This window comes from Psammomys obesus, unplaced genomic scaffold (assembly GCF_907164565.1).
Source record: "Psammomys obesus unplaced genomic scaffold, mPsaObe1.curated_primary_1811, whole genome shotgun sequence".
Taxonomy (NCBI): Eukaryota; Metazoa; Chordata; class Mammalia; order Rodentia; family Muridae; genus Psammomys; species Psammomys obesus.
The window spans coordinates 8609726-8636449 of record NW_026585504.1 but is presented as its reverse complement, the minus strand read 5'-3'; the positions used below and the strand labels follow the sequence as shown (position 1 = coordinate 8636449).

At 49.6% G+C, this 26724-nt stretch overlaps 1 protein-coding gene across 1 annotated transcript; it reads right to left on the bottom strand.

Moving 5' to 3' along the window:
- Positions 1-1074: 1074 nt before the first annotated feature.
- Mall (mal, T cell differentiation protein like) lies at positions 1075-25097 on the bottom strand. Its single transcript, XM_055616195.1, has 4 exons — positions 24914-25097; positions 8568-8735; positions 4903-5025; positions 1075-2666 (listed from the first exon to the last, which is right to left on the bottom strand). Exons 1-4 carry the CDS (start codon positions 25022-25024, stop codon positions 2604-2606), a joined length of 465 nt encoding a protein of 154 aa, XP_055472170.1. The 5' UTR covers positions 25025-25097; the 3' UTR covers positions 1075-2603.
- Positions 25098-26724: the final 1627 nt, after the last annotated feature.

The window sequence follows — 26724 nt, the reverse complement described above, 5'->3', positions numbered from 1 at the left end:
AAAACCCTGTGTCCCTAATGCTTTGGAAACACGATTCCTTAGGGACAGTGTCAGGGTTAGTATATGTGCCCTCCAAAGCCAACTGTGAGACTGGACCTGAGTGTGGGACCCTAGGAAGCCAAGTGGAAGAGGGAAGGAGTGCTGATTAGGGACCGGGAGAAAACCAATAAACCCTGATACACGTCTACAGGAGCGGAGACAGGGCCTTGGGGTGACTCCAGACTGGGAAGGAGGAGGCCGTAATGCCGCAGCAGCTGTGGTAAGCTCAGGGTAGCCAGGCTTGGGCTGAGCACAGTGCAGTGAGTGGGGCAGCTGTGTCTTCGGAGCTGGACAAGACTTGCATTATGGTGGGAAGAGAAGAAAAATGGGACAGGAAGCAAGGAGCCACACAAACTGAAGAGAAGGGGAGGCCCTCCTGTCTTCCTAGCTCTGGCTGGTGGGACACCAATTGTGTCTAATTGCCTGAGGTTGGATTTGGCACCCAAATGAAGGTGACACCTCAACCCAGGGCCCTGGAAACAGATTCTATCTTCCCTTACAAGTAAGATGGAATCATTGCTTTTCCGACCCTGGGGCTATGGAATAAGAGTGGCCCCCACTGCCTCACATATCTGAATGCTTTGTCCTTAATGGAACTATTTGGGAGGGATCAGGGGATGTGGAGATGTGCCCCTCAGGTGGGCTTTAAGGTTTCAAAAGCCCGAGCCAGGCCCAGTCTTTCCCTCCCTCCCCCTCCCTTCCCTTCCTTCCCCCCTCCTCTGCTCCTTGCAATTTGCAGATTATAAAGCTCTCAGCTTCTTCCCCAGTACCATGCCTGCCTGCTGCCATACCTGCTGCCATGATGGTCACGGGCTCACCCTCTGAAATTTTCAACAAGCCCCCAGTTAAAGGCTTCCCTTTAAAAACTGCCTCAGTCACGGTGTCTCCTCACAGCGATAGAACACTCCGGGAAGGACTTAGCTCTCGAGGCTTAAAACCATCCCAAGGGTAGTTTTGACATTGCATAGTAGAAGCAACAAAAAAAATGATGCCTGGGTCCAGCTGCCAGAAATATCACAGCGACAGACTCCACACTTCCCACTCTGCAAACATCTTTTATTTGCACGTGGCCATTCGGTAAATATCTAACGGCGAGCATCACAGACAACTAGCTGCCAGGCTACAAAAGAAGAGCTAAATGGTGGCTTTTCAAGATATAAGGGCAATTAGTGATTGGTAAACAAAAGTGGAGCTAAGTCTGCACGCCCACCCTCTCCCAACACACCCGGAAGGAGAAAAGCTGGCTTCAAAAGTCCCTTTTGGTAATCATTTATTTAGGCGTTTTGGGGCTGTGTCCTGTTGGCCTGTTGGGCGAGGACCCTTGGCATGCAGGGGCCCTCGGGTGAGGGCCTAGTTGCTTCCCACATGGTGATAGGACAGAAAGCCCAGCTAGCTCTGGGGAGTGCTCACTTAACTTCATGGGTTTTTTTTTTTTTTTTGTTTTCTTGGGTTTTTTGTTTGTTTTGTTTTGTTTTTTGAGGCAGTTCTTGGCAAAACCCCAAAGGTCCCCAAACACAAATACTCTCCCATGATGAATCCTACATACTGGCCCCACCCAGTGGGTCCCCAGGAAGAGTTGAGGGCACACAGAAATGAGCACAGACCTCCAGTGGGTCTTTTTACAGCCACCACAACAATACAGCAACGACTCCCCCTCCCCACCGTGTTTCTGGGAGGTGCCTGAAGGTAAATCTATGGTTGCTGTGTTCCCATCTCCTTCGCTGAAGTCTTTTCTGAAGGGTGAAGAAGCTCCTGGTCCTTAGCTTAGGTTGGTTGGGCTTTGACGGTCCGCGCAGGCGCACTGAGCCCTGCAGCTTCCCAAGGAGCCGGCTTATGAGCCGGCTTATGCATCAACTGGCTACTTTCCCATTCTGACTCCCGAATACCAACCGCTCAGTTCTCCCACACATTTACCCCTCCAGTGTGGGGTAAACATGGGTCGTTAATGCAGAGGAAGTAGGGGTGTGACGGGGAAGGAAGGCAAGTCACAACTGCTCCAGGCCAACATCAGAGGCTAACAAGGAAGATCTGTGCAAGAGCGTTAAACCCTTGGGCCTTCTGGAGCCTTGCCTGTTTAAGAAAATAAGATTGAATGTCCCCTAAACCTACCACGGGGAGCACCAGTGACGAAAATATCCTAAACAGGAGTGGCAGCAGAGCTGGCATTTTGAATGCTGGGTGCAGGGTTCAAGGTTGATTTTCTAGAAAAGCTGAGTTCACCGTCAGGAAACTCCAAAAGGCAGCCATCTTCAGGACAGCAGCGGTGGCTGGGCAGAGGGGTTTGAGGTGGGGATGGGGGAATCTTCAGCGCAGGGGGAGGGGCAGTCATCTTTGGTGGTGGTGGTGGGCCGGATAGTTTTCTCATAGTCACCACAAGGAGTAAAAATGTCCAAAGAGGAAAATGCCAAAGTGGGTCTCCTCATACATTCCAGAAAGATGGTCTGTTGACCCCGTGGGTGGCTTGGCGGATTCATCACCCGGAAGTGGAATGGCAAAACCTGCTTTGGTGGGTGATCACGCGCCCTTCAGAGATGAGTCTCACTGGGTTTGGGCCTCCCTGCGCTTCAGTGGTAATAGATGCTGAAGGCGTGCAAAATATAGAGCAGGGTGGTGAGGAAGGCGAAGAACTGGAAGAAGACAGGGAGCATTAAAGAGGGTCAGTGCAGGGCCTATGCCCAACCCCAAGGGCTCCAGACCCCACCTAGCCTTGTGTTCCCTGCCTGGCCTGAGAGCAGCCAGCACCAGGCACTCCATCCTCTGGGGATGCTCCTCTTTGGTCGAGGCTAGGGCTAGGTTTTCCAGCTGTGCTGTCCCTGGACCTTCTGCAACTGCCAGCTGGACCTCTACCTGGCTGCAAAGCTATTCTCCCTCCATGAGCTGGGGCCTGTGTCATGCTGAGCTGCCTTCCTGGGCCCGGTTGTGCCTCCGTGCTCTGGCCACTCTCAGAGCTATGCTCACTGGCCCAGAACTCTGCTTGAAGAACCTGTCTGTGAATGTCTCAGGTTCTTCTCCATCTCTTAATGGCTCAGGCTGATCTCCTAACGCCACTAAGCTCAGTCAGCCCCAGGACCCACATCCCTTCCAGCTACCAGTGACAGAGACCTGAGATCTCTCTCACTCCTTCTATCTAAATGTCAAGGCCCAAGTCAGCCTCAAAGTCTGCTATGCTAGCTTGGTACATCCAACCTGCTTTGTCTCGGCCATTATCTCTCACTAGGTCTACTTAAGGTCTCAGTCTATCTCTTGTCTGCTCTGACTCTTCTGTTCCATCAGGAAAACATAACCAGAATTAAAATGGAGTATAAAATGACACAATGGCTCTCCTTAGGATGGAGGCCACTCCAGCCTCACTGTCCTGTTCACTCACTGTCTCTTCCCATCCATCCTCCCACCCACCTACCAATCCAACCACCCATCTATCCACTCACCCATCCATCATTCAGCCAGCCACTTATCCATCCATCATCCACCCATCCATTATCCATTAATCCATCAATCATCCATCCATCTAGCCAGCCAGCCACTCACCCATCCATCATCCATTGATCTATTATCCATTAATCTATCTGTGATCAATCTATCCATCATCCATTCATCCATCCATCTAATAGCTTTGAAGCTTCAAGATTATTTCTACAGCAGTAAGCAAGACATTAAAAAGTTCTTGCTCCTAAGCATGCGTGGTGACACATGCCTTTAATGCCAGCACCCAGGCGACTGAATCAGGAGAATGACAAATCTGAGACCAGCCTGGCTGTCACAAATATGGGGCTGTGTGAAATATGAAAATAATAAGCCTCACAGAGGTTACATTTTTCAGCAAGAAGCTAAGTGATCAGGTACTATACAAATAGTCCAGATGGAGATAAGGCCAGGAGAGTATGAAGCAGGGAGGGCAGAAGGGGAGTGGTGCTTGGTGAGGGTTGTTGGACTGGCATTTGGGAAAAGGAGATGTGGGTGACCCTATCCAGATCCTGAGTGAGAGGGTCTGTGTGTCTGAGAGACAGCAATAAAACCTGTGTGGCTGGGGGTTGGCTGGGAGCCAGCAGCAGTGGAGAGGCCACCAAAAAGCCATATTTGAGTCTAAGGAAGTCCAGGAGCCTTGACAAAGAGGAAAGGGATGAGAGAGGCTAGAAGGCTGCTGGGAAGTACCGTGGCCTTCCCAGGGGCCCACAGTGTTTGTTTGATACTCTGTTCTTATTCTGGGGACAGTGCCTTCTAATGCAGCCTTTGCTTTTGGCATGGCATGACAGCCTTTGGAAGCCATCGACATGGGTCACGCTGTTTCACACTCAAGGTAGGGCTGCTCACTGTGAGCTCTCTGCAACAAGGGGGTGCCATTTCACAGCAGAGAAAGAGACAGGTGGGCTCAGATGCCCCCACCACTTGGGTGTCATCACCCGGACCTCGAGCCTTTCCACAGTTTGCTGTGCCTGCTTTGCCTTCCATCTCCGTGGAATGCCATCTCCGTGGACTTCTGCCACTGAAACAAAAGGACTCAGAATAGCTACCTGTGCCCAGCAACTCAGGCTCCATTGCAGGGCAGCTGGAATTTTTAGCAAATGTCAGCAAGAAAAGAGAAATGTGGTTTTGTTTATTTGGGGAGGGAACACAATTCTGAAGCCTGGAGAGAGGGTCTGAGAGAAACAAAAGCAAGACAAGAGGTTAATCCTTGAAGCTTGCATACACATGCACAAACCCACGCCCACACACCCACGGATGCACGCACACTGCTCCCTCCTCCAGTCTATTGCATCTTGACACAGTTGTCCAAAACACTGAAGACAGCACTGAACCGAATGTAATAAGTGCCTTCCATAGGTGCATGTCTGTGTCACTGCCAGCAATCTGGCAAGCGCTCACCGAGGCTGCAACATTGATGTAGTATTGGCTGTGGTCCTTGCCCTCAGAAACGATAGTGGCGTGTGCTTGCAGGACGGCAGCACTCATGTACAGGATGCTTGTGATTCCGTGGTACAGGCTGTCCTGGAAAGGCAGAGCAGAGGCACAGGTCAGTGTTACTCAAGAGGGGGAGAGAGAGGCAAGCCCATCCCCTGCTGCTTTCATTATAATGTTCCTCTTTGTCTCTGTCTCTGTGCGTGTAGGGGAGAAGTCAAATTCAGAAGTCTTCCTCTATTGTTTTTTCTTAAATCAATCTCTCTCTCTCTCTCTCTCTCTCTCTTTCTCTCTCTCCCTCTCCAAGGTCTCACTACATAGCTCTGGCTATCCTAGAACTCTCTACATAGACCAGGCTGGCTTCAGATTCACAGAGATCTGCCTGCCCCTGCCTCTCGAGTGCTGGGATTAAAGACATGCGTCACTATACCTGGCTTTCAAATTCGTTTTTATTTGTGTGCCTGCTTGTCTATATGTGTATCATACAGACTTGTGGAAGCCAGAAAAGGGCAGCAGATCTTCTGGAGCTGGAATTAGTTGTGAGCAGCCTGATGCGGGTGCAGGGAGCTGAATCCCGTTCCTCTGCAAGAGCAGCAAATGCCTCTAGCCACTGAGCCACCTCCCCAGCTAGCCTCTTAACATCTCATTTTTTTGAGATACATCTAGCTATACCAGCTGGCAAGGAAGTCCAAGAATGCTTCTGTCTCGGCCCTTCCACCCTCCACATCCACCAAATTCGGGGGTCACAGATGCTTGGCTTTCTCCATGGGGGCTGGGGATATCAACTCAGGTCCTCAGGCCTGTAAAGCACGCACTTTACCCGCTAAGACATTTCCCCTGCCCTTCTGTGCGGTGTTTTTAATGGGATATCTATGCAGCATACAAGAGTGGATAAATAAAAAGTCAAGGTTGGAAGGCTTTGGGGACAGAAGTAATGTGAGAGAGCAACAGGAAGAGGAAGAAGAGACAGGGACCGACCCTGGCTTAGTGTGGAGAGAAGCACATGGCCGGCATGGATGGAGGAAGCAGCCCAGATGAAGAATAAGCAAGGGGCTGGAGAGAGGGCTCAGAGGTTAAGAGCGCTGGCTGCTCTTCCAGAGGTCCTGAGTTCAATTCCTAGTCAACCACGTGGTGGCTCACAACTGTCTATAATGAGATCTGGTGCCCTCTTCTGGCGTGAAGGTGTATGTGCAGACAAAACAAAATAAAATTTTAAAAATATTTTTTCTTTTTTATATTAATTACAGGTTTATTTACTTTATATTCCAGCCATAGCCCCCTCCTTCATTCCTTCCCAATCTCACCCTCCCTCCCCCACCTCCTCCCTGCCCCTCTCTAAGTCCAAGTATAGGGGAAGTCCTCCTCCCCTTCCATGTGACCCTAGCTTATCAGGTCTCATCAGGACTGGCTGCAATGGCCTCCTCTGTGGCCTAGCAAGGCTTCTCCTCCCTCAGTGGGGGAGGGGGGAGGTCAAAGAGCCAGCCACTGAGTTCATGTCAGAGACAGTCCCTGTTCCCCCTACTAGGGAACCCACTTGGATGCTGAGCTGCCATGGGCTACGTTTGAGCAGGGGTTCTAGGTTATATCCATGCATGGTCCTTGGTTGGAGAATCAGTTTCAGAAAAGACCCCTGTGCCCAGATATATTTGGTCCTTGTGGCACTCTCGTCCTATACAGGTCTTACTAACTCCCTCTTCTTTCATATGATTCCCTACTCTCTGCCCACGGTTTGGATATTAGTCTTAGCATCTGCTTTGATACACTGCTAGGTAGCAATATTTTTTAAAAAAAATCTTAAAAAAGAACAAAGCAAGTATTTATGGAATTATGGAGGTAGCCTGAGATGGGGCTGAGAGGTAAAGGTAGTTTAGAGGGTTAATATCTACTCTGCCCCAGGTAAGATGAGGCTATTCTAAAATCTATCAGGTGTCTGCATCTTTTATTGATTATAAAAGTGGGTCAGATAATACCACCATAATAATTATAAGGCTAATAATAAATATTATTAGGCCACACCTTTAAATGAACCACAACAGTCTCATCTTAAGGAAATGGAACCTCAAGATTAAGATGAATGCCAAATATATGGTAAGCCAAGATCTGAACCCATGAAAAGCCCCATCTGCAAGTGTTCCAGGGCAGAGAGGTAATGAAACACTGACTGAGTAGATCTGCCTCCCACAACACTCTGAAATGCTTCTGAAGTTTCTCTCTGCTGCATGCTGCTTTGTATCTCTTCAGTTCTTGGCTTCTGCTTTTTTCGATTTGATTGAATTCTTCAATCATCTTTTTGCATGCTACTAGCCTACCACATTAAGCTTCAGTCTGATGACGATTCTCTCTGGCCTTGTCACTGTCTGGACAATACACTTGGCCTTCTGTAATGCTCACAGTTGATTTCATTATTGCTTGCATTATTGACAATTTATAGAGAAGGACACTGAGGCTCAGCTGATGTTGGAGTCAGGGGAATTTGACTTCTGACTTCAGTTGTCTTAAAATATTTATATGTATGTATGTAAGTATGTCAGTGTGTTGGGGCAGGGACACAGCACGTGTGGAGGTTAGAGTGCATTCCTTCCACCATGTGAGTTCCAGGGATTCAACCCAGGTCGCCAGGTTTGGCAGCAGGCCCTTGCCCTTGCTGAGCCATCTCTCCAGCCCCTGATTGTAGTTTTGATTCTCTGTGTTACGCTTTCAACTCAACAGGAATGTCCTGAAGCCACTAAAATGCTCATTAGTCCTTGAGTGAAGGTAGCAGTGGGCTGTCTGTATTTTGCAGCCTCTGGGGAAGTGTAGGGCACATATGCCTTGGAGGCCTTTGAAAGTCAGAAGTTCTGTTCCCGGGTCACCACGGTTGCACTGGTCTTACAGATGTGTGCTCTGCCACCCCAGGCTTTATGGAGACTGTGGAGATTCACACTCAGCTCCTTGTTCTTGCAAGGAGCTGACTAAGCCATTTCTCTAGCCCAGAATTATTTTTTAGAGACAGGGTCTTTCTATGTTGCCCAACTGGCCTTGAACACCTAAGATTCAATATACCCTCCTGTCTCACACTTCTGAATTACTGGGGAACTATAAGTACATACTGCCATGCTCAGCCAGATAAGATTTTTTTAGTTTATTTTAAGAGTATGTGTTGTGCCTACACATGTGTATGTGTGTGACAGTGTGTGTGTGTGTGTGTGTGTGTGTGTGTATTTATTTCTGTGTACCAGATGTATGCAGTGTCTGTGGAGACCAGAAAAGGGCAACAGATGCCCCTAGACCTGGGTGTATAGATGGTTGTAAGCCTCTGTGTGGGTGCTGGGAACTAAACCTGGATCCTTTGCAAGAGCAACAAGTGCTCTTTACTGCTGAGCTCTCTCTCCAGACAATATTCTTAACTTCAGGAAGGTGAGTGCAGTCCTAACAAGGAAGGCAGTGGAAGGAAATGCAAGGAAAAATTTACAAATACGTTTTCATTTTGGCTTAGTAACCGACACACTAAAATAAGAACTCTGTTTCATGGGAATCTATTCCCTGTGGGGTCTCTAATCCCAGGTCTTTCATTCTTCCTCCCCACCTAGAAGACCCACCATCCTTACAAACCCAGGACTCCAGTCCAGGAGGCACAACCCCTGGGTTCTTACCAGAACTCTCCAGGAATCAAATCGTTTGTAAAACCCAAACAGGTAGGACATCAGGAACATCAGGGAGATGAGAAACGATGTGAGCGAGACGTACAGCACCCATCCATGCAGCAAGGGTTGTGCCACATGAGTAGCAGCCACTAGCGTCCACACGCAGAATCCAAACACCTGTGAGAGGAGAGCACAGAGGGCTTTGTCTCCTGTGTGTCGGTGAGAGGGGGATCCCTTTGCAGGGCATGGCTGGAAAGCTCAGCTGAGGGTCAAAAACTGGGCAAAGAAGCTTGCCGTCAACTCTAACAACCCAAGATTGACCTCTGGAACCCACAGAGAGGACCCACCCTCTTTGGTTGCTCCCTGATCTGCACTGTGACCATGGCATGTGTAAGTGCCCACACGGAGGAAGGCTGGCCTCTCTGAGTCATGGTCAAGTCTGAGCCTGTAAAATTAAAGGGGTTAACCAGCCTTGCAAAAGGAGAGACTTCCAGTCAAGTGGGGCCACAGCTTTTAGCCTAAGCAGTGTTGCTAGGTGTTTTTAAGATTATCTGAACAAGTTGTTTGTATTTAAAACAGGATTTTTCACATGAAAAATAAAATACAAATTTGAGGTTTTGGGTCCCCCCGCCTTGAGGCCAGAATGAGTTGTGATTTCATCTTTTAAAAGGACCTAGATGAGCTGGAGAGATGGCTCAGCAGTTAAGAGCACTGTACTCTTCCAGAGGACACAGGTTTGAATCCTAGCACCTACAGGATGGCTCACAATCATTTGTAACTCCGGTGGCAGGAGATCTGGCACCCTCTTCTGGACTCCTCAGACACCAGAAATGCATGAGATGCACAGACACACATGTAGGCAAAACACCCATACACATCAATTAATCAGTGAGTAAATAAGTAAGTAAGTAAGTAAATAAATAAATAAATAGGACCTAGAGTCCAAAACGGTGGAGAGGGGAGCCAGGGCTGTGGTGGGGGAGCCAGGCTGGGGTTGGGGGACAGGGTTAGAGCTAAATGTTCAACAGATGGAATGTTTACTTGAAAGCCTGGAGGGAGAGGGTCCACACAGGAATTACATGATTCTGTTGGTCTCATTTCTGAGCAGATCTCCTTCCAGGTGCCTCTTCTGAAGAACCCTTGGCTCTCCATCTCCTCACTTTCATTAACAAGTGCCCTCCCTTCCTTTAAAAAATAATTAATCAATGATTTTATATATATACATACATATGGTGTTTTAAGATTCCATCTCTTTGTTTTGCGTGTATGGGTGTTTTGCCTGCATGCTATGCCAGTGCGCTGCATGTCTGTGGTGCCCTCAGAGAGCTGAAGAGGACGCTGGGTCCTCTGGATCTGATCCAGATGTAACAGACTTCCATCAGCTGCCACTGTAGGAAGAAAACCCAGGTTCTCCGGAAGAACCCTTGAGTCATCTCTCCTGCCCCAAGCGGTGCGTTCAAGGACAACATTGACTTGTGACATCAGGAACTTGTGACTTGTCTCTGTCCCTTTCTCTTCTGTGACCTTCAGCCCCACACATGCACCTGCTCACTGGATATCTCTTTTTGGAAATCCCTCTGTAGAGACTGACTTGCTTCTGCCTAGCTCAGCCGAAGACCTCTCTGCCTTCAGGCTTTGCTTTCTGCAGCCGAGCCCCTGCCTTCAGGAGCTGCCTTGGCCTAGGACTACACACAGATATAGGCTCGGCCACCCCATCGTCGCCTGGTGAGGCTTTTGTGACTGTTGCCTTCAGGAAAAGTTTTTTTTTTTTTTTTTTTGCCTCTCTGGAGAATCCTGGGCTCTAAGGGGAAGAGGGGGCGAAACAGCTGACTACCAGGCGAGGAGTGAAAGCCCTGGTCTTACAGGGTGAACCCAGCTCCAGCATCTTGGCTGCCTTTTAATACACAAGTTCTTGATCAGGATGCCAAGAACAAAGGACTGCTGTGAGACATCTGCGTCACCTACTTCAAGGCCCAAAGACCACGGAGGACGAGGGGTGCAGAAAAAATGGAGGCGCCGGAGGAAGGGGAGGGGTGTTGTGAATTGCCACCTTCCTGACAAGTTGTTGCACTCCTGAACTCAGACAGGCTATAATTGCCAGCGCAAGACCTACAAATGACTGGACCATCAACGCTCTGTCACGGATAAGGAAGGGACTCCCGATGTCCATTCGTCCCTGTGGAGGTAATGGTTAGTTATAGCAGGTAATGGTTGACGGGGCATGGGGTGGCATTTTCATCAGGGGTGTAGCTTATTTACCATGGGGTAAATAAGCCCCCACCCATGCGTCTGTAAACCACCCTAATTAAACTCAACGAGTAAGCAAACAATAAAAAATAATAAAACGTAGAAGGGATACTGCTTGGGAAGACAGCCAGTGGGAGGGCAGCCGGACAAGACAGAGGGCGATGAGGGTGAATGTGGTCAAAACACCCTGCAGGTCTGTATGAACTTTCTTCTAAATTTTAAGATTTAATTTAAAGGGCCTACTGGTTCTGCGAACAACCCCCACCACGCACGCACGCACGCACGCACGCACGCACGCACGCACGCACGCCCCTTTCAACAATCATTTTCCACATGAGGTTTTGGAAGTTCTAGGCTGAATCTGGAAGTGTCTGTGATGAACCGCACTGACTTGGCCTAGGGAGAAGACATCTGGGGTGAGAGGCCTTCCCCCTCCTCCCCCTCCCTCACACCCTGCCCCTCCCTCACACCTCATGCTCAACGGGAACTTCACAGGTTTTTTTTTTGTTTTTGTTTTTTAAATCTCTCCACTCAAACGGTCTCATTTAATCTGTTGTGCAATCCTCGGGAGAACCATCAGGTCTTTTCGCTGCTATGTTCAGCCCACCCGTGTTGGGCATGGCGGTCAGGCAGGTACCTCTGTCCCCCTGCCCCTGTCAGAGCGGAAAGGGATGCCCGCCAACCCTTCCCTGTCACCAGAAGCTGCCTTAGCCGCCAGCGCTGTGAATGTGGTCACCGCCCGCCCTGGAGGGAGCTGAGGTTGCACAGGCAGTGTGGGGATGGAGGCTGGACACGGGGGAGGTGATTTGTGGGCTGTCCTCCTAACCAGAGTTCTTGTCGAGGGCAGGGGGAGCTAGGCGCCCCCGGAATGAACCACAGCAAAAACCACAGCCAGGGCTTCACGCCTGCGGCACCAGGGAGCCCATTTGGACCTCCCCCCTCCCATCTTCAGTTGGGAATCCCTGGACCCACTGTTCACTCGAAGACCTCTAGGCCTGGAGAACTACTCACATTACATGGAAAAAAAAATTTTTTTAAACTAGCCCTGATGCATAATCACTAAGCAGAGGGAAGTTGTTTCGTTTTTTTGCTTCTACACTTCTCTGCTTTCTAAACAGTAGGTGGCACCGGGTCCAGAGGTCAACTCCCGGTGAACTAAAACCCAGTGGTGTTTGGTGTCTCACGTCTACCTCAAGTAGTCTGGGTTGGGAACTTGCTTTTCAACTTCTTTTCAAAAGCTCGTATTTAACCTGACAGACTCTTCCAGCCGCCTACACAGCTCTCCCCTGCCGCCCTCCCCCTCCCACCACCCCAACATGGAGGGCCAGTTTATTGCAGTTAGACATGCAGAGTAAGTGTGCCTTAAATACAACTCTGGCAGGGTCTTTCTCTCATGAAGAAAATGCACACTCTTCACAGATTTACAACTCGAAGGCTTTTTAAAGTAGAATGAAGGGCCCAGCTCATGTCTTCAATCCCAGGGCTCGGGAGGCAGAGCCAAGTGGATCTCTTAGAGTTTGAGGCCAGCCTGGTCTACATGATGAGTTCCAGGAAGGTTAGAGATGTATAGTAAAGACTGCTTCCCCCACCCCCCACCCCACAGAAAAAAGAAAAGAAAAAGGAGCAAGAAAGAAATGTGGAACAGACTCGAACCAGAGGCTTGGTCCTGTGTCTTAGAGTATGACTCCCTCGTTGGGTGCTGGTAAGATGGATCAGTGGTTAAGAACGCACACCGCTCTTGCAGAGGAGCTGAGTTCAGTTCCCAGCACCCATGTTGGGTAGCCCATACTCTTGTTTCTCTAGCTCTAGGAGGACCCAACATCTTTGGCCTCCATGGTCACTCAGGAGCATGTACCTACCTACCTACATACCTACACACATACACATTGAAGGGATATTGAGGAGTGGGTGAGGTTTGGGGGTGACCCAGCGCGTGGTATCAATAGAGCAGAACAAGATCCCCAGAGGCTCAGGGCTCAGACCAAATATAGGGCCCTAAAAGCTTCTAATGGATACAACAGCTGTAAGTATTAGAATCAGTTAAGCTGAAATACAAGAGTTCTTAAAAAAAAAAAAAAAAAGCCAAAAACCCAAAAACTTTTGGAACATCCTTGCTGTCTTTGAAAACTGCTGAATGAAGGAAAAGAATTCAAAATATGGCACAGCCGTAAAGAGGTGCCAGGATACATATGGGTTGAGGTGTGGCTTGATGGTGGAGTTTTTGCCTGGCCTCATCCATGCCCTGGGTTCAGTTCCCAATACTGCAAAGCAAAACAGAAAACAACAAAACCAAAACAGAAACCCAGAAAAGCTTGGCACCACCTTAGGGCAGGGCTCTGAGACTTATGGGTTCCTGGAACTCTCTGAGGACTTGAGGCAGCTCAGTGGCCAGGGAAGCTGCATTGTTGGAAGCTGTCCAGGTGGTACTACTGAAACCAAACCCTCAACCAGTTTCGTTTGCTTCCACTTTGCCCCATTCTGATCTGCTGGATATTATTTGGGGCCATAGACCCTTTTGGCAGAACAAATGAAAGCCTTTAAAAATACACTTACACACAGACACAGACAGACAGATAGACACACACACACACACACACACACACACACACACACACACACACACACGTTTTTGCCTTCAGATTTGTCATATGCCCCTCACCGCATGTCCATCTGACATGCGGTGACGACAGAAAAGATAGCTTGACCCAAACACTTATCTAGAGGATACCAGTTACATCAACTGTGCCAGAGTGGGACCCTTTGCAGACTTCAGAAAGAAGAAAAAGAAAAGCACTTATTTCCCTAAAACGGAACAAATCCCAGCAGATAGCAGCATGCCAGCAGTCTGAAATTTATGCGGAACAGGAAGAAAGTGAATGGAGTATTCCCAGACTGAGATGCTGCCTCAGGGTCTCACAGAGACCTGTTTGGAGAGTTCCCTCTCTCTCACCACAACCAGCAGGGGACAGAGGTTTCAATGTGTGATGAAGGTCATGGTTAAAATGATCCAAAAACAAACAACACATAAATTTTAAAAGAACAAGAGTAAGTAGGCTACCCAAGGGAGGGTCCTAAAGTGTCCCGGACGAGACCTGCCTTGTCCAGCAATGTAGCAGAAGTGGCTGGGGCTGACAAAGGCCTGATGCAGTCTGCCTAGAGCTTCAGAGAAAGGCTCTACTGAAGTGATGGCCCCAGAAGAGGACCAGGTGGGAAGTATGTGATGGTGTCAAATCTGCATGGTGGGGCTCTAAGCCAGGGGTGGGTTCAGTGTGGGGTGGACAAAGAGCTGAGAACTGGAGGCACACAGAGGGTGGAGAGGCTGGAGGCAGGTTTCTCTGCATAGCTGGGCGGCTCTCCCTGCCAACACCACATTCCTTTCTCTCCTACCTGTCTCAGTTTTCGTGACAGATTCCTCCCTTGCTTGGTTCTCGGGTGACAACAGAGTGTATCCCCGTGAACTGAGAGCAAAAGGCCAAGTCAGACGAATGGTGAGGCTTATAAAGTTAGCAGTGAAAGGGAGCCAGGGGTCCTGGAACTACCAACAGCATGGGCAGAGTGAGTCCCATATAGGACTCATTCAGGTGTGGACCACAGTGGGAATTCCAAAACCCTAAAGGCTCCCTATAACACCTCGATGCCTCCAGATGAAGAAAACACTATTGTCCCTCGAGTTCAGGTTGTATACCTTTCCCCTTTTAAGAATTGTACTAAGACTGTAGATTCTCAGCCTTTGGCTAAGATTGTACTAAAACTTGTGCTGAAACACACAAGATTTCCATCTTAACCATTTTAGCGGCATCACTCACACGCATGCTGTGTGTAACCACCGACGCAGTCCAGCTCCTGATCACAAAACAGTGACTTTAGCTCCCTCTCTCCCCCTTCTCCAGCCTCAGCAGACATCACTCTCTTCTTTATGCGCTTGACTACTCTAGGTAGCTCAGATAAAAAAATAATCACAAAGGATTTCTCTTCTGTGACTGGCTGATCTCACTTAGCATATTGGTTCGGGGGCTCATGATTAGCATGTGTCAGAATTTCCCTTTTTCAACTTAAGAGAGTCTGAGCTCACACTGGGCTCATTGGGGCAAGATCCCCTCTAAGCCAAGAGGCATCGTCCTCTGCTCCCCCTCTCGCCTATGTGCGTTGCTTCTACCTTTTGGCTATGGGGAATGGTACTGCTACACACAGGGGTCTCAAATACTCCTTCACCAACGAGTGAGACGCCCTGGGCTCTGTTTAGTTCTTATGAGGTAGATCCCCTGCAAAAGGTCTGGAGGGTGGCGACCCATCCAACCGGCGTTCCTGTGGCTAGAGACTCCGCTTGCGGGTTTGTGCCATCCAGTGGAAATGCCGCAACTCCAGAGCAAACGGAAGGAGTCACCGTGGAACTCGGAGATTTCAAGCTGATTTAGAAACAGTGTGAGCAGTAAAGGAATGTCTCATCATGTCTTATTCCTCCCCTCGCACAATTGTTATGAACACTTCTTTCCCAGGGCTAGAAAAGGAACCCAGGGCTTTGTGCATGTCAGGCAATACTCTATTACTGAGCTATGTACCCCACTCATCTCCCGTTAAAAAGACTTATTTTATTTTTAATTATGCAATGTGTGTTGGGGGAGAGGTAGGGTAGGTGAGTATGTGACTCCGATACTTGTGGGGCCCAAAAGAAGATGTTAGATACTCAGAGGCTGGGGTTACAGGCAGCTGGGAGCCGCCCAGTATGTGCCCTGGGGATATGATTCAGGTTCTCTGCAAGAGCAACCCAGGTTCTTATGTGCTGAGCCATCTCCAGACCCCTAATTCCAGTGACCTCCAAGCTTGGTGCCTCTCCAGGGAGGAGCACCATAGGCCATGCCAGACTCCCCAGCTCTCAGCACTAGCCTCTCCATTGGGATCTTCCTTCCTTTCTTATTTTTTTGGTTTTTCAAGACCAGGTTTCTCTGTATCTCTGGCTTGTCCTGGAACTCACTCTGTAGACCAGGCTGGCCTCGAACTCAGAGTTCTGACTGTCTCTGCCCCCCGAATTGCTGGGCTTACAGGTGTGCACCACCACCCCCTGCTCCACTGGAGCTTTCAAATGGACCCATTTTAGGTTATGACATCATGTTAGTGGGTCACTGACCGACATGAAGAAATCAAACAGAACAGAATGGAAAGTATGGGAGTACAATATCCAAAGAAAAGGAAATACTGTTTCCTGAGTCTTTTGTTTCAAAACACACACACACACACACACACACACACACACACACACACACACACACCCATTGCCATGGAAATATATCTCTTTCTGTGAAACATGGTCAATTGTGGAAGACCATCCTCTGGCATGCCTCCCTGACTCTAAGCCAAGGGAGGGACCCTGGAGTGTGTCATGTCTCCAAGTGTCACAGAATGCAATGGGTTGGCTTCTTGGAGGAAGCAGAGCTAAAAGAAGCCTGGATACACAAGTAGAGAGCTACAACAGTTACAACCTTTGACAGGCAAGGAGAGTACGGGGGTCACGTCTAAAGCCTGGGAATTTTATTCAGAGGGTGTATTCATATGGGGTGGAATTCTTGCTGACCGTGCTCACCATGCTCAATTTTAGGTCAGAATTTAAAGAGAAAGGAGTCAACATACTATGGTAGGGTTGGTGTTTGGCTCCAAACCTCAGAACACACTAGCAAAGATTAAAGTGATGGACGGGAGACCCTCTGGGCATGCTCAGTTCACAGCAGAAGTTTTAGCTGAGGAATAAAGGATATTCTGAAGGTGCATCAGCAGAGGTGACTGACTCGTTTAGTCACCGACACAAGGATTGCACCCAATGCAGACTCCCGCTAGGAATGGCCCTGGCAGAGGCCAGAGACCCACAGGCAGTGCTGGCTCTAAGCCAGCGAGCGTATCTGGGTGTTCTTGGCCAGGCCTCTTTGATAGCTCAGAGACACTGGCTCCCACAGGGTGCTGTGAATAGCCTGGCAGCACTGGTTAGGCCGCCTTTCTGAAGCTCCTGGGTCAGACAGCCATATTTGCTTTGTCTCAGGAGGAAACTGCTCTGAGAGGCCAAGGAACTTCTCCAAGGACCTCCATCAGGACCCAAAACCAACAGTCATTGTATGGCACTTCTACGCTCAATAAATACACACAGGACTCTTGCAAATTCTGAGTCATTCTGCCCTGACTCATGGCAAGAGCATTTTTCTCTTTGTGGCTTGAAGGTTAGCAGGAAATTGCCTGCCCAGCCTGCCCAGGCCTCCTATGAGGCCATTTCTTATTCTGTCCTCTCCAGATAGTGTGGGCTGGAGCCCCAAGGGCCACTGCTCCTTACAGAACAGTCACAGAAAGGCCCTGTAAGTACTCTCCAGACCTGGCTGCAAGCCCAGGAAACCTGGAGCTAGTGACTTCCATGCAGACGAGCAAACCAGCCTGCACTTCCTCCCTGCTCTGGGGGCTTCCTGCTCCAGGGCCACACCTCTCATTCAGACCCAGGCTGACCTGGGTTTTATTGATCAGACTGCGCAGATTTACAATGTAACATAAAATAGAATGATTAAAAAACAACAAAAAAAAATTCTTATCTACCCAAAGGTGAAAGGCACTTTCTTTCCTGATTTTTAAAAATAAATTAAAAATAAAATGCTAGGTGTTAAAGGATTTTTTTTCCCCATTTTTTTTTTTTGTCCCCATTTGTGGATTTTAGGAAGCTAAATGTGCTCCTCATTTAGGGCCTCAACACCCCCTAGGCCTCACACGTAGGCTGATTCCTTCTCACTCTTTGGCCTAGGCTCTGACTAATTTCCTGTCTTTTCTCAGGAAGCCCTCAGTTGTGCTCTTGACACCCACCGTCTTTAGGAACCCAGGCATCCTTCATGGAGGTCTCTCCTCTCTTTCCCTCCATCAGGCATTGGCTCGCTCAGTCTTCCCACTGATTCCTCCAAGACCTCCTCAGCTCAGCCGTCATCAGACCTTAGGGCAGGGACTAGACTGAGGTCATCTCTCCAGAAAGCCACCCTACCACACCCCGGCACACTTGGACTGCTACCCTCTACTTTGTCACTCTTCTCTGCTTGCTGAGTCCTGAGTTTCTGAGGCAGGACTGGGTTCTGAGATCTTCGTGTCCCCAGCATCAGGCAGAAATCCTGGTGTCAAGAAGTCCCAAGTAGGGACAGCCACCTTGAGAAAGACAGGTCTTTGGACACGCTAATCAGGTAGTGCCAACTAATACTTTCTGGGCCTGCAACTGTGGCCCAGCTGTGAGCTGGTACTTCTTGCAGGAGACAGGATTGATGGGAACAGAGGCTCGTTTGCTTCATTCTTATCCACTTCCTGCTCTGTTCTCTTCTAGCTCCCCGAAATTCTTTTCTTTCTTTTTATTCTTTTTGATTTCTGAGACAGGGTTTCTCTGTGTAGCCTTGGCTGTCCTGGAACTAGCTTTGTAGAACAGGCTGTCCTTGAACTCACAGAGATCCGCCTGCTTCTGCCTCCCTGAGTGCTGGGATTACAGGTGTGAGCGAGCCACTGTGCCCAGCGGTCTCTGGAATTCTTCGAAAATGAGTGGGGTTCTCCGTTCGGATTTTCCCTCCCCACTGCCTCTTCCTTGTCTATTCCCCACACCCCTTTCCATCCTAGGATGACCCAAAGGCCTGGCATAAAACTGTATTATTAAAGACGATGATGGCATTTAAAGAAATCAGAGAGGGAATGCAGATGGGCAGGGGCTGAGTGTTATAAACGCCGAAGAGGCAGAATCGAAAAGAAAAGCTCAAAAAAACCACCCACAGCAGGAATTTAGATGGGCTTATCTAAAACAGATCAGAACACTTTAGAGCAGTGCTTCTCCACCTTCCTAATGCTGAGACCCTTTAATATACTTCCTCATGCTGTGTGACCCTCAACTACAAAATTACTTTTGTTGCGACTTCATGACTATAATTTTGCTATTGTTGTGAATTGTAAGTACCCAGTGTTTTCCCATGGTCTTAGGTGGCCCCGTGAAAGGGTCATTTGAGTCCCAAAGGGGTCACAACCCACAGGTTGAGAACTCCTGCTGTAGTCTCCAGCTCCTAGGACCTCTGCATGGGGAGCCCCCCTGAGGCTCCACTCTGGGGGTCCACCTGGTATTTCTTAGGTACACTGTGGGCAGGTAGTGGAGATCAGGAATCCAGATGGGGAAGGCCAAGGATGTGCAGACGTAAGGCTGACTGGCAGTGATGGAGGGTGAAAATGAAAGATTGACAGAGGCGGGAACTGGAGTGGAGTTGGGGACAAAGCCCAAAGATCTTTGATTTCCTGCTTCTTCTAACCTACCTCCTCCACTCCAATCTGGGGAACTCTCTAGAAACTCTCCTGACTCCCAGCTCTGCCCTGACTGGGGGTGGGGTGGGGTGTAGAATGAATTGAGTGCCCAGGCTAGCTCTTGTTAACTGTGAGACTCCATCCCAGGCCCTCTGATTCTGGTCCCAGGTTATTTCCTTCAAGCTTGACATGCGCATGAAATCATTCTGATCTGCTGGCCTTCCAGGACTGTCCATAGCTGCCTGTCTTGCTCACACTGAGAGAGACCGCTTCTGTAAAGAAAGTTGCTGGTGGTTTAGTTGGCTCATGTAGCCAGAACAGACCAAGATGCTTCCAAAACGTAGGAAGGGAGAGGTGGTGGGATGCAAGACCAGACAGGCATCTCCCCAAGCAAGCACTTGCTCCTCCATCTTCCTCCAGACATGGACTTCCTGCCTCATCCTTGCCAGGTTCTGGTGATGGGGAGTTGAAGGGAGAGAAGTGAGGAGTGGGGCCTTTTAATGGTCATTTCCAGTCTTTCCTGGCTTTTACCCCCTAGGACCAGGGGCCCCTATCTGGGTGACCACTGCTTTACAAGGGCCCTTTTGGGGCCTTGATCTAGACATCAACAAGTCAGGCACCACTTCCCTTTCATCTCCCCAATCTGAGGTGGGCAATGGTCTCTTCCCGGGTTGACTATTCTCTGGATTGCTTCTGTAACCTTGGAGTGCTCTTGGTGTGTGGGGGGGGGGGGGGGGGAGGTGATGTATGCATGCATGTGTGATGTGTACTTGCCCACACCTGTTCTGCTGTGCACCCATTTGGAAGCCACATGTCTGACACTGGACTTTCTCAATGGCTTTTTAAATTATTTATTTATTTATTTAGAGATTAGAGTCTCTTCCTGAACCTGTAGCCTGCTGCTTTGGTTATACTGGTTGGCCAGTGAGTTCCCAGATCCACACATCTGCCCCTCAGTGCTGGGGTGACAGGGGCTGCTTCTCTCAGCTTTTACCTGAGTGCTGAGGGTCTGACCTCTGGCCTTCACCCTTTCACAATGACCATTTTGCCCACCGACCCATCCTGTCTCCCTTTTTATTTTTTAGCAACTACGGAACAGAGCTCAAGCTGAGGCAGAAGGAAAAGTGAGAAAGTCAATCTATGAGGAACAGGCTTCACTTTAGCTGCTGGCATGAGCCAGGGCCATTGGAAGGGGTGTCAGGGACAGCTAGGGACAGAACACCCAACTTCTAAGGAGAGTCCCTGAATCCGTGCAGGCCATCTGGGTGCTTTCAGTCTCAGCAGGTTGCCTTTAGCTGGGTTCTCTGCAATTTCAGACAAACTATTACATATGGCTAAATAGAAAAACAAGCAGATTAGTGTCAGGGTGAAACTGGGGGCTTGGGGTGAAACATAGATATGAACCTCCTGTGGTGGGGGTGGGGCAGAATGAACTGCTTGGGACGTCTGGGTGTTTCCTCCAACCTGAGGAGAGAAGTATGTCCTGAAAGAGAGGACCCAACATCAAACAGCGGGCTCAGGCCAACTCTCCTTTTAACTAGCTGACTCTCTAAGAATTTTCTCACCTGCTGCTTTTTAATTAGGCAAAAATCTAATTAAAGAGTCAATAATGAGAAGGGTGAAGTTCAGATGACTTCCTCGGCCCTTCATAAGGCATCCCTCATAAAGCGTTCCCCGGGGACAGCCACTGGGATAAGCTCTCAGCTTCTCCCTTTCAGCTTGCTAGGGAGCTCAGGAGTCATCCCAGGAGCCGCCCAGGCCCTGATGTGCTGGGCCCTCTGCTCTCAGACACTGGCTCTGCAGGGAGAAGGAGGGCTGGCTGCCATGCTCACCCCGTGCTCAGCCCCGGTACTGGGGTAACTGGGTGCTTAGGCTCTGCATGGGGTGGGTAGATAAATGGAGGTCTGTCTTCATCTTAAAAACCCACCAAGCAAAAGGCTCCTCACCCTCAGAGGTTGTTTTCAAGTTGTGCTTTCAAATAAGAACTCTAGATCGCCCACTACGCTGAACAGTCTCCTGCCATGCTCGTGAAGAAGTAAACATGGCACCACAAACAACCGAACACTTTCCAGCCACCCTGGAAAACAGCTCGTCAGTCTCTTAATAATAACAAGACAGATATCCACTATCTACCCAGCAAGTTACACTTAGGTGTTTCCCCACAGAGAAGTGGAAAATGCTCCCCACCAAGAGCCTGGACAAGAAATGCCAATAGCAGCTCTTGGTAGTCTCAACTACCAAGAAAAGGACAATTCACTAGAGGTGGGTTGGGTTATGGTAAATCCTTACCGTGGAATATCTGTGGCTACAGACAACATCCAGATAGGCATCAAGGACAGTATGCTTCATGGGACGAGAGAGTCTCAAAAGGTAATTCAGTGACATTTATTTATATAACTATCTTGAACTGAAAAATTTATCTCGTGGAAGAGCTTATTTCTAACAGACTGTTTGGAATACCGAGAACTCTAGAGAGTAGCAAAGGGGGGACTTTGGTGTGATGGGACAGTCCTGAACTTTGGTTGCCCTCAGACAAACCTACACTGAACAAGAGATCTGACTTTCCAACCTCAGTTTCCCAATTCTAAAACAAATTTAGTTAGGAAAGATATGGTCGCTGGAGGGTCGGGGGTGGGGGGAAGAGTGCAGGGAATGCAAATTCCTATGGAACTATCACTGCTGCAGAACAAAAACTTTTAAAATGTGAATTTTAATGCTGAAGATTGGAAAATAAAGCATCCTAGGCAAAGGTCAAAGGTCACTAGAGTAGGCTACTGGGAGCCTGAGCTACCTTAGCCTGTCATCTTCAAGAACCACAAAGAGCTAGAGGCTGTGCCTCCTCGACAGCCAGGGTGGCTTGTCTGATTTGATCTGATGATGAACCTGCTCACCCCTGGTTTCCATGCGGTGCTCCACAGACAGTGGCTGGTGTTGGGGGGGGGTCACTGGAGACACCATTATGTGATGTAACCCCCACCTACCCCATGGAGGAATCACTGCACCCTAGCTCTTGGGTTTTGTTTTCTGTGCTCTACAGAGGTATCCTGGCTTCCCTGCTTTCTATCCATTCTATAGACATTCATCTCAGACCAGAGGGCCAAGAGTCAGGGGTGCCTGGAGGCATGGTGCTTTCACACTGCCCCAGTGGACAGCAGAGGGGGGAATACAGGAGCCCACCAGAGCCAAAGGAGGGCCTGGGGCAAACTGGTTCAGCACACAGACATGTCTTCCCAGCTTCTTCTGCTCATGGAATCAAAAATTGATCCCCCTGCCCTGACTTCTTCCCATCTTCCCCATCCTCTATCTAAGCACACATTGTTCTGGAGTTTTTGCTATGCATGCTCACAGAAGGTACAAGAAGCTTATGCAGAATGATGCACTCAACACACAGACACTCACATACACACACACACACACACACACACACACACACAGATGACTCATGTGCATAGATGAACTCATGCATACATGTTGGTTTCACCCATTTCTGTATTTTCTTATCAATGAATAAAGATGGCTTGCAAATTAAAAAAAATAAAGTACAGAAAACAAGGACATCATGAAATTTGCAGGAAAATTAATGGAACTAGAAAAGGTCATCCCAGACCCAGAAAGACACTCAACGTATATACTTACAAGCAGATATTAGCCTTATAATACAGGACAACCATACTACAATCCACAGACCTAAAGGAGCTAAGCATCGAGGAGAACCCAATTATCATCCAGAAGGGCAAATAGAATAGACATGGGAAGCAGGGTGGGAGCCTACCATAGAGGTTCTCTGAAAAGCTCCACCCAACAGGACAAAGAAGATGCTGAGACTCACAGCCAAACTTTGGGCAGAGCACAGGGAGCCTTATGAAAGAAGTGGGGGGATAGAAAGACACAGAGGGGACAGCAGCCCCACAAGGAGACCAACAGAGCCAAAAAATCTGAGCCCAGGTGGTCCTGCAGAGACGGATGCACCAAGGAAGGGCCATGCATGGAGAGGACCTAGACCCCCTGCTCAGGCTTCACGTGCTGTCACTAGTAAGGGGAGCTGGGCCTTTCTCTGACATGGACTCTGTTACCTGCTCTTTGATCACTTCTGCCTAGCAGGGCGACCTTGCTAGGCCACAGAGGAAGAGGATGCAGGCAGTCCTGATGAAACTTGACAGGCTGGGGTCAGCTGGTAGGGAAGGAGGGCTCCCCATTTCAGGGATGGGGGAAGAAGGAGGGAGGGTGGACTGGGAGGAGAGGATGGAGGGGGCTATGGTCAGGATGTAAAGTGAATTAAAAAATAAATTAAAAAAAAACCCAGAATGACAGCAAGGAAACACAGGACAAGGCTAACTGCAAAGGCGCTGTGCATAGCAGCTGACTAGCGCTTTCTCTAGCAAGTCTGAGGCAGTGGAACCGCCCCAGGCTGAAGGGGACAGGACGACCAAGCACAGGGAGGAGTTTTGACCTGGATCCTGGGCCAGAGAAAGGACATCAGTGGGGAAATGAGCAACAGGACAACAATGGTCCATAGCAGAGTGCTAATGTTAACTTCCTGGTTTGGAGGACCCATGGGGTTCAGAATGAGAGTAGATAGATTTTCCTGTACAGCCAGCTTTCGGACACATCTAAAATTATTTAAAAATAAGTCAAGAAAGTCAAACCGATGACAATGTCCTCATCATCTCAAAGTCCCAGGACACTACGAAAGCACTTTTCCAGGAGCCCAACTACAAGAGGAGGACAGGAGGGGACATGTAGTCCCCTCTAGTGACAGTTCTCTGCCTGGCTGCTTCCCCCCTCCCCCTATCATCCATCATAGTGACAGGCCTGGCTGGAATAATGGTCCCTTCTTGCTGGTGCCACATTCTTACTGTTCAGAAAACAGTCCCAAGCCTCTCTCCAGCCACAGAGAGTCCCCGGGAGGTGACCACCCTTCCAACAATGATTCACACGACTGACACACGTATGCTCAATAAAAAGCAGCCGAGTCAGCCTCCATCCTGTCATCCATGTGGCTGTTCCAAAGTGAGGGCCACACCCAGGGCCTGGCGCACAGAGCTCAGGATGTGATGAGCCTGGCAGGATGCCCACGTTTGTGGGGGAATGGTGCTGTAAGAACCCTACCTCTTTGGTGGAGTTCCTGTCAAGGCCACCCACCTGTGGGACCCAGGCGACCTGGCTTCCTGACTCCAGGTCTTCTTCCCAGCCCAGGGGCAGCGCTGTCAAATTCACCGCTAGGAAGAAAATTTCACCCACCAACTAGATTTTACGGGAGGCTTCGGGGAATGTGGACGGCAGCAGGAGCAGACGGAACCTGTTTTCTACCGAATGCTTTGCTGAGCCCAGGCAGGGCATAGAGCCCAATTCTGTGCCGGTGTCCCAGAGTCGGGCAGGAACAAGTTTTCTTGAGTAACCTAGGCGGTTCAGATTGTTTTATGGATGGTGCTGCCGTGAGCTCCGTCCTGTGAGGAGCACACATAAATCAAAGTTCAAAGTCAACTGAAGTGATTTAAGAAAATGCTAGGAGATTTTCAGAAGGCCCTTAAGGAGAGTCTGCCTGGTTCTCTGAACTTTTGGAAAGCCCAAAGGGAGGAAGAAACCAGGTGATCGAATTTTCTTAGGGGTCTGGGTAGTCCAGGAAGTGGCTGCATCCCTCCAGCAAGCAACTGGCCTCGGGATGGCTCCTCATCCTCTGGAGAAGGGGAAAAATCCTCTCTAAAGGGTCCCAGCCTGAGGTCAGGCTGACGGTAGGAAAGGGGGAGCTGCCTGTCCCCACCCTGGCTGGGGAAGCTCCGGGAAGGCTCTGCCCCTCCCTCCCCGCAGGTGGCGGCCGCTGCACTCACCAGCTCCGGCAGGAAGAAGGCGAAGGGGATGGTGAGGAACAAGGCCACGACCCCCGAGGGCACGTCGGGCGGGGCGTAGCTGGTGGCCGGCGGGGCGTCCCGGGAAGCCATGCTGTCACTTCTGCTGGCGCCCTTGCTCCTCCGCACTTGCCTGCGCTCGCAGCCGTTCAAGTATCACCTCCTGTCCGACGGACACACCCATTGGACGGAGGGACGTCGCCTGGGAGGGGAAAAGAAAGGTTCCAGTGGAGCAGGTCCTTCTGCACACTGCGGCCAGCCAGGAGAGGGGACAGGACTGGCTTCGTAGAGTCTCTTTCTAACTTTCCCTCCTAAGGAACTTTTGAACGCTGGAGCAGATGACTCCAGGAGCCATGCCCCTGCTGATCTCTGTGCTCAGAATGTAAGCAGGGGGCGTTTTTTGCTAAAGATAAAGACTTTTTATTGAGGACCTACTCTGTGGCTAGCCATCTACAGATAGCCCATCACGTGGCTGTTATACTTTTCCAAGAAAAGACATTGGAAATGAAAGCGGGGCAGTTAAGTGACCCAGGGCGGTCACTGCAGCTTCTGCCTTTGTCCACGTCCCTGAGGCGACCCTCGAATTCTAACTGAGGGATTGGAGCAGTCTGGCTTTCACCTCCCCTCCTCAGGGGCTTGTTGTTGCTGGCACATCTGAATCCCTCTTTGGGCTCCTCCTCTTGCTGTCTTCCTAGTCCTGCTAGGACCCAGGGTTGGGGCCAGGCAGTTCCTTCCTGAGTAGAGCCTGGGGCTGGCTGCATGGCTGTGCTTCCACACAAAGCTGTTCCTTTCACATACAAGTCAGGTCTGAAGACTGCGCCACTTTCTTCCTTACCTCCCAACCCACTAACCTTCGTTTTTCCACTGCCCTGAGGGAAGGCCTGGCGCCCCAGAGTCGTCTCCCTTCTGTCTTTGGCTCCAGCAGGCCAGTTGGAAAGCGTCCCCAGGCAGAGGATGCGAGGGAGAGTTGTCCCGAGGACTGGGGTTGACGACATGTCCTGCACAGAGGCCTCCTGTCTTGTTTCTTAGCAATAAGCAGGGAATTCCAGGCCTGTCCTGGGCAAGGTTGGACAGTTAGGGCTGCCTGGTTTAGGAGCAGCCAGCAGGGTTTTCACACACGAGGCTCAAAGCCAAGGCCTTGCAAGGAAAGGCAATAAGCTCCTCAACAAACCTCAAGCCAGCCTGCCCTCAGCCCTAGAGCTTTCTTACAGTCCACATGCTCAGGTCCCTGCATTGCTGACAGGATGGACTCGAAGCCACCATTTTCTCCTGGAATCTCTCCTCTCCATCTTTTCTCAACGTCACAGTCAAGTACCACATCTCTCTTCAGGGCTGTGGGCCCCGTTTGATCTGACCATACTCTACATGGGGCTGTAGGAAACGATTAGATTAGATAGGAGTTACACACAGTTTCCAGAGATTGCACTTAGGTCATTAGGCTTGAGGGACAAGGGCCTTCAGCTGTTGAGTCATCTCACGGCCTAGTATCAGTTCTGAGTAGACTGTGAAGTTAACCACGCTCACGGTACTTCTCAGAGCCGCTTCTAAACAAACACGAATGACGTGTAAAGTCACAGAGCATCACTGGGGCGTTTACTGGACTCCAGCTTCACTCCTGATTTACTGAGAAACCCTGTCTCAAGGGAATATAGCAGAGCACGCTAGACACACATCTGTATACACACATATTCACACAACCCGTCACACATATCACACACACAGAGTTCTGGCAAAAGAAAATTACAGTAGGGAGCTTGGGGCAGTAGAAATGAAGGAACAGTGACATGGACGGC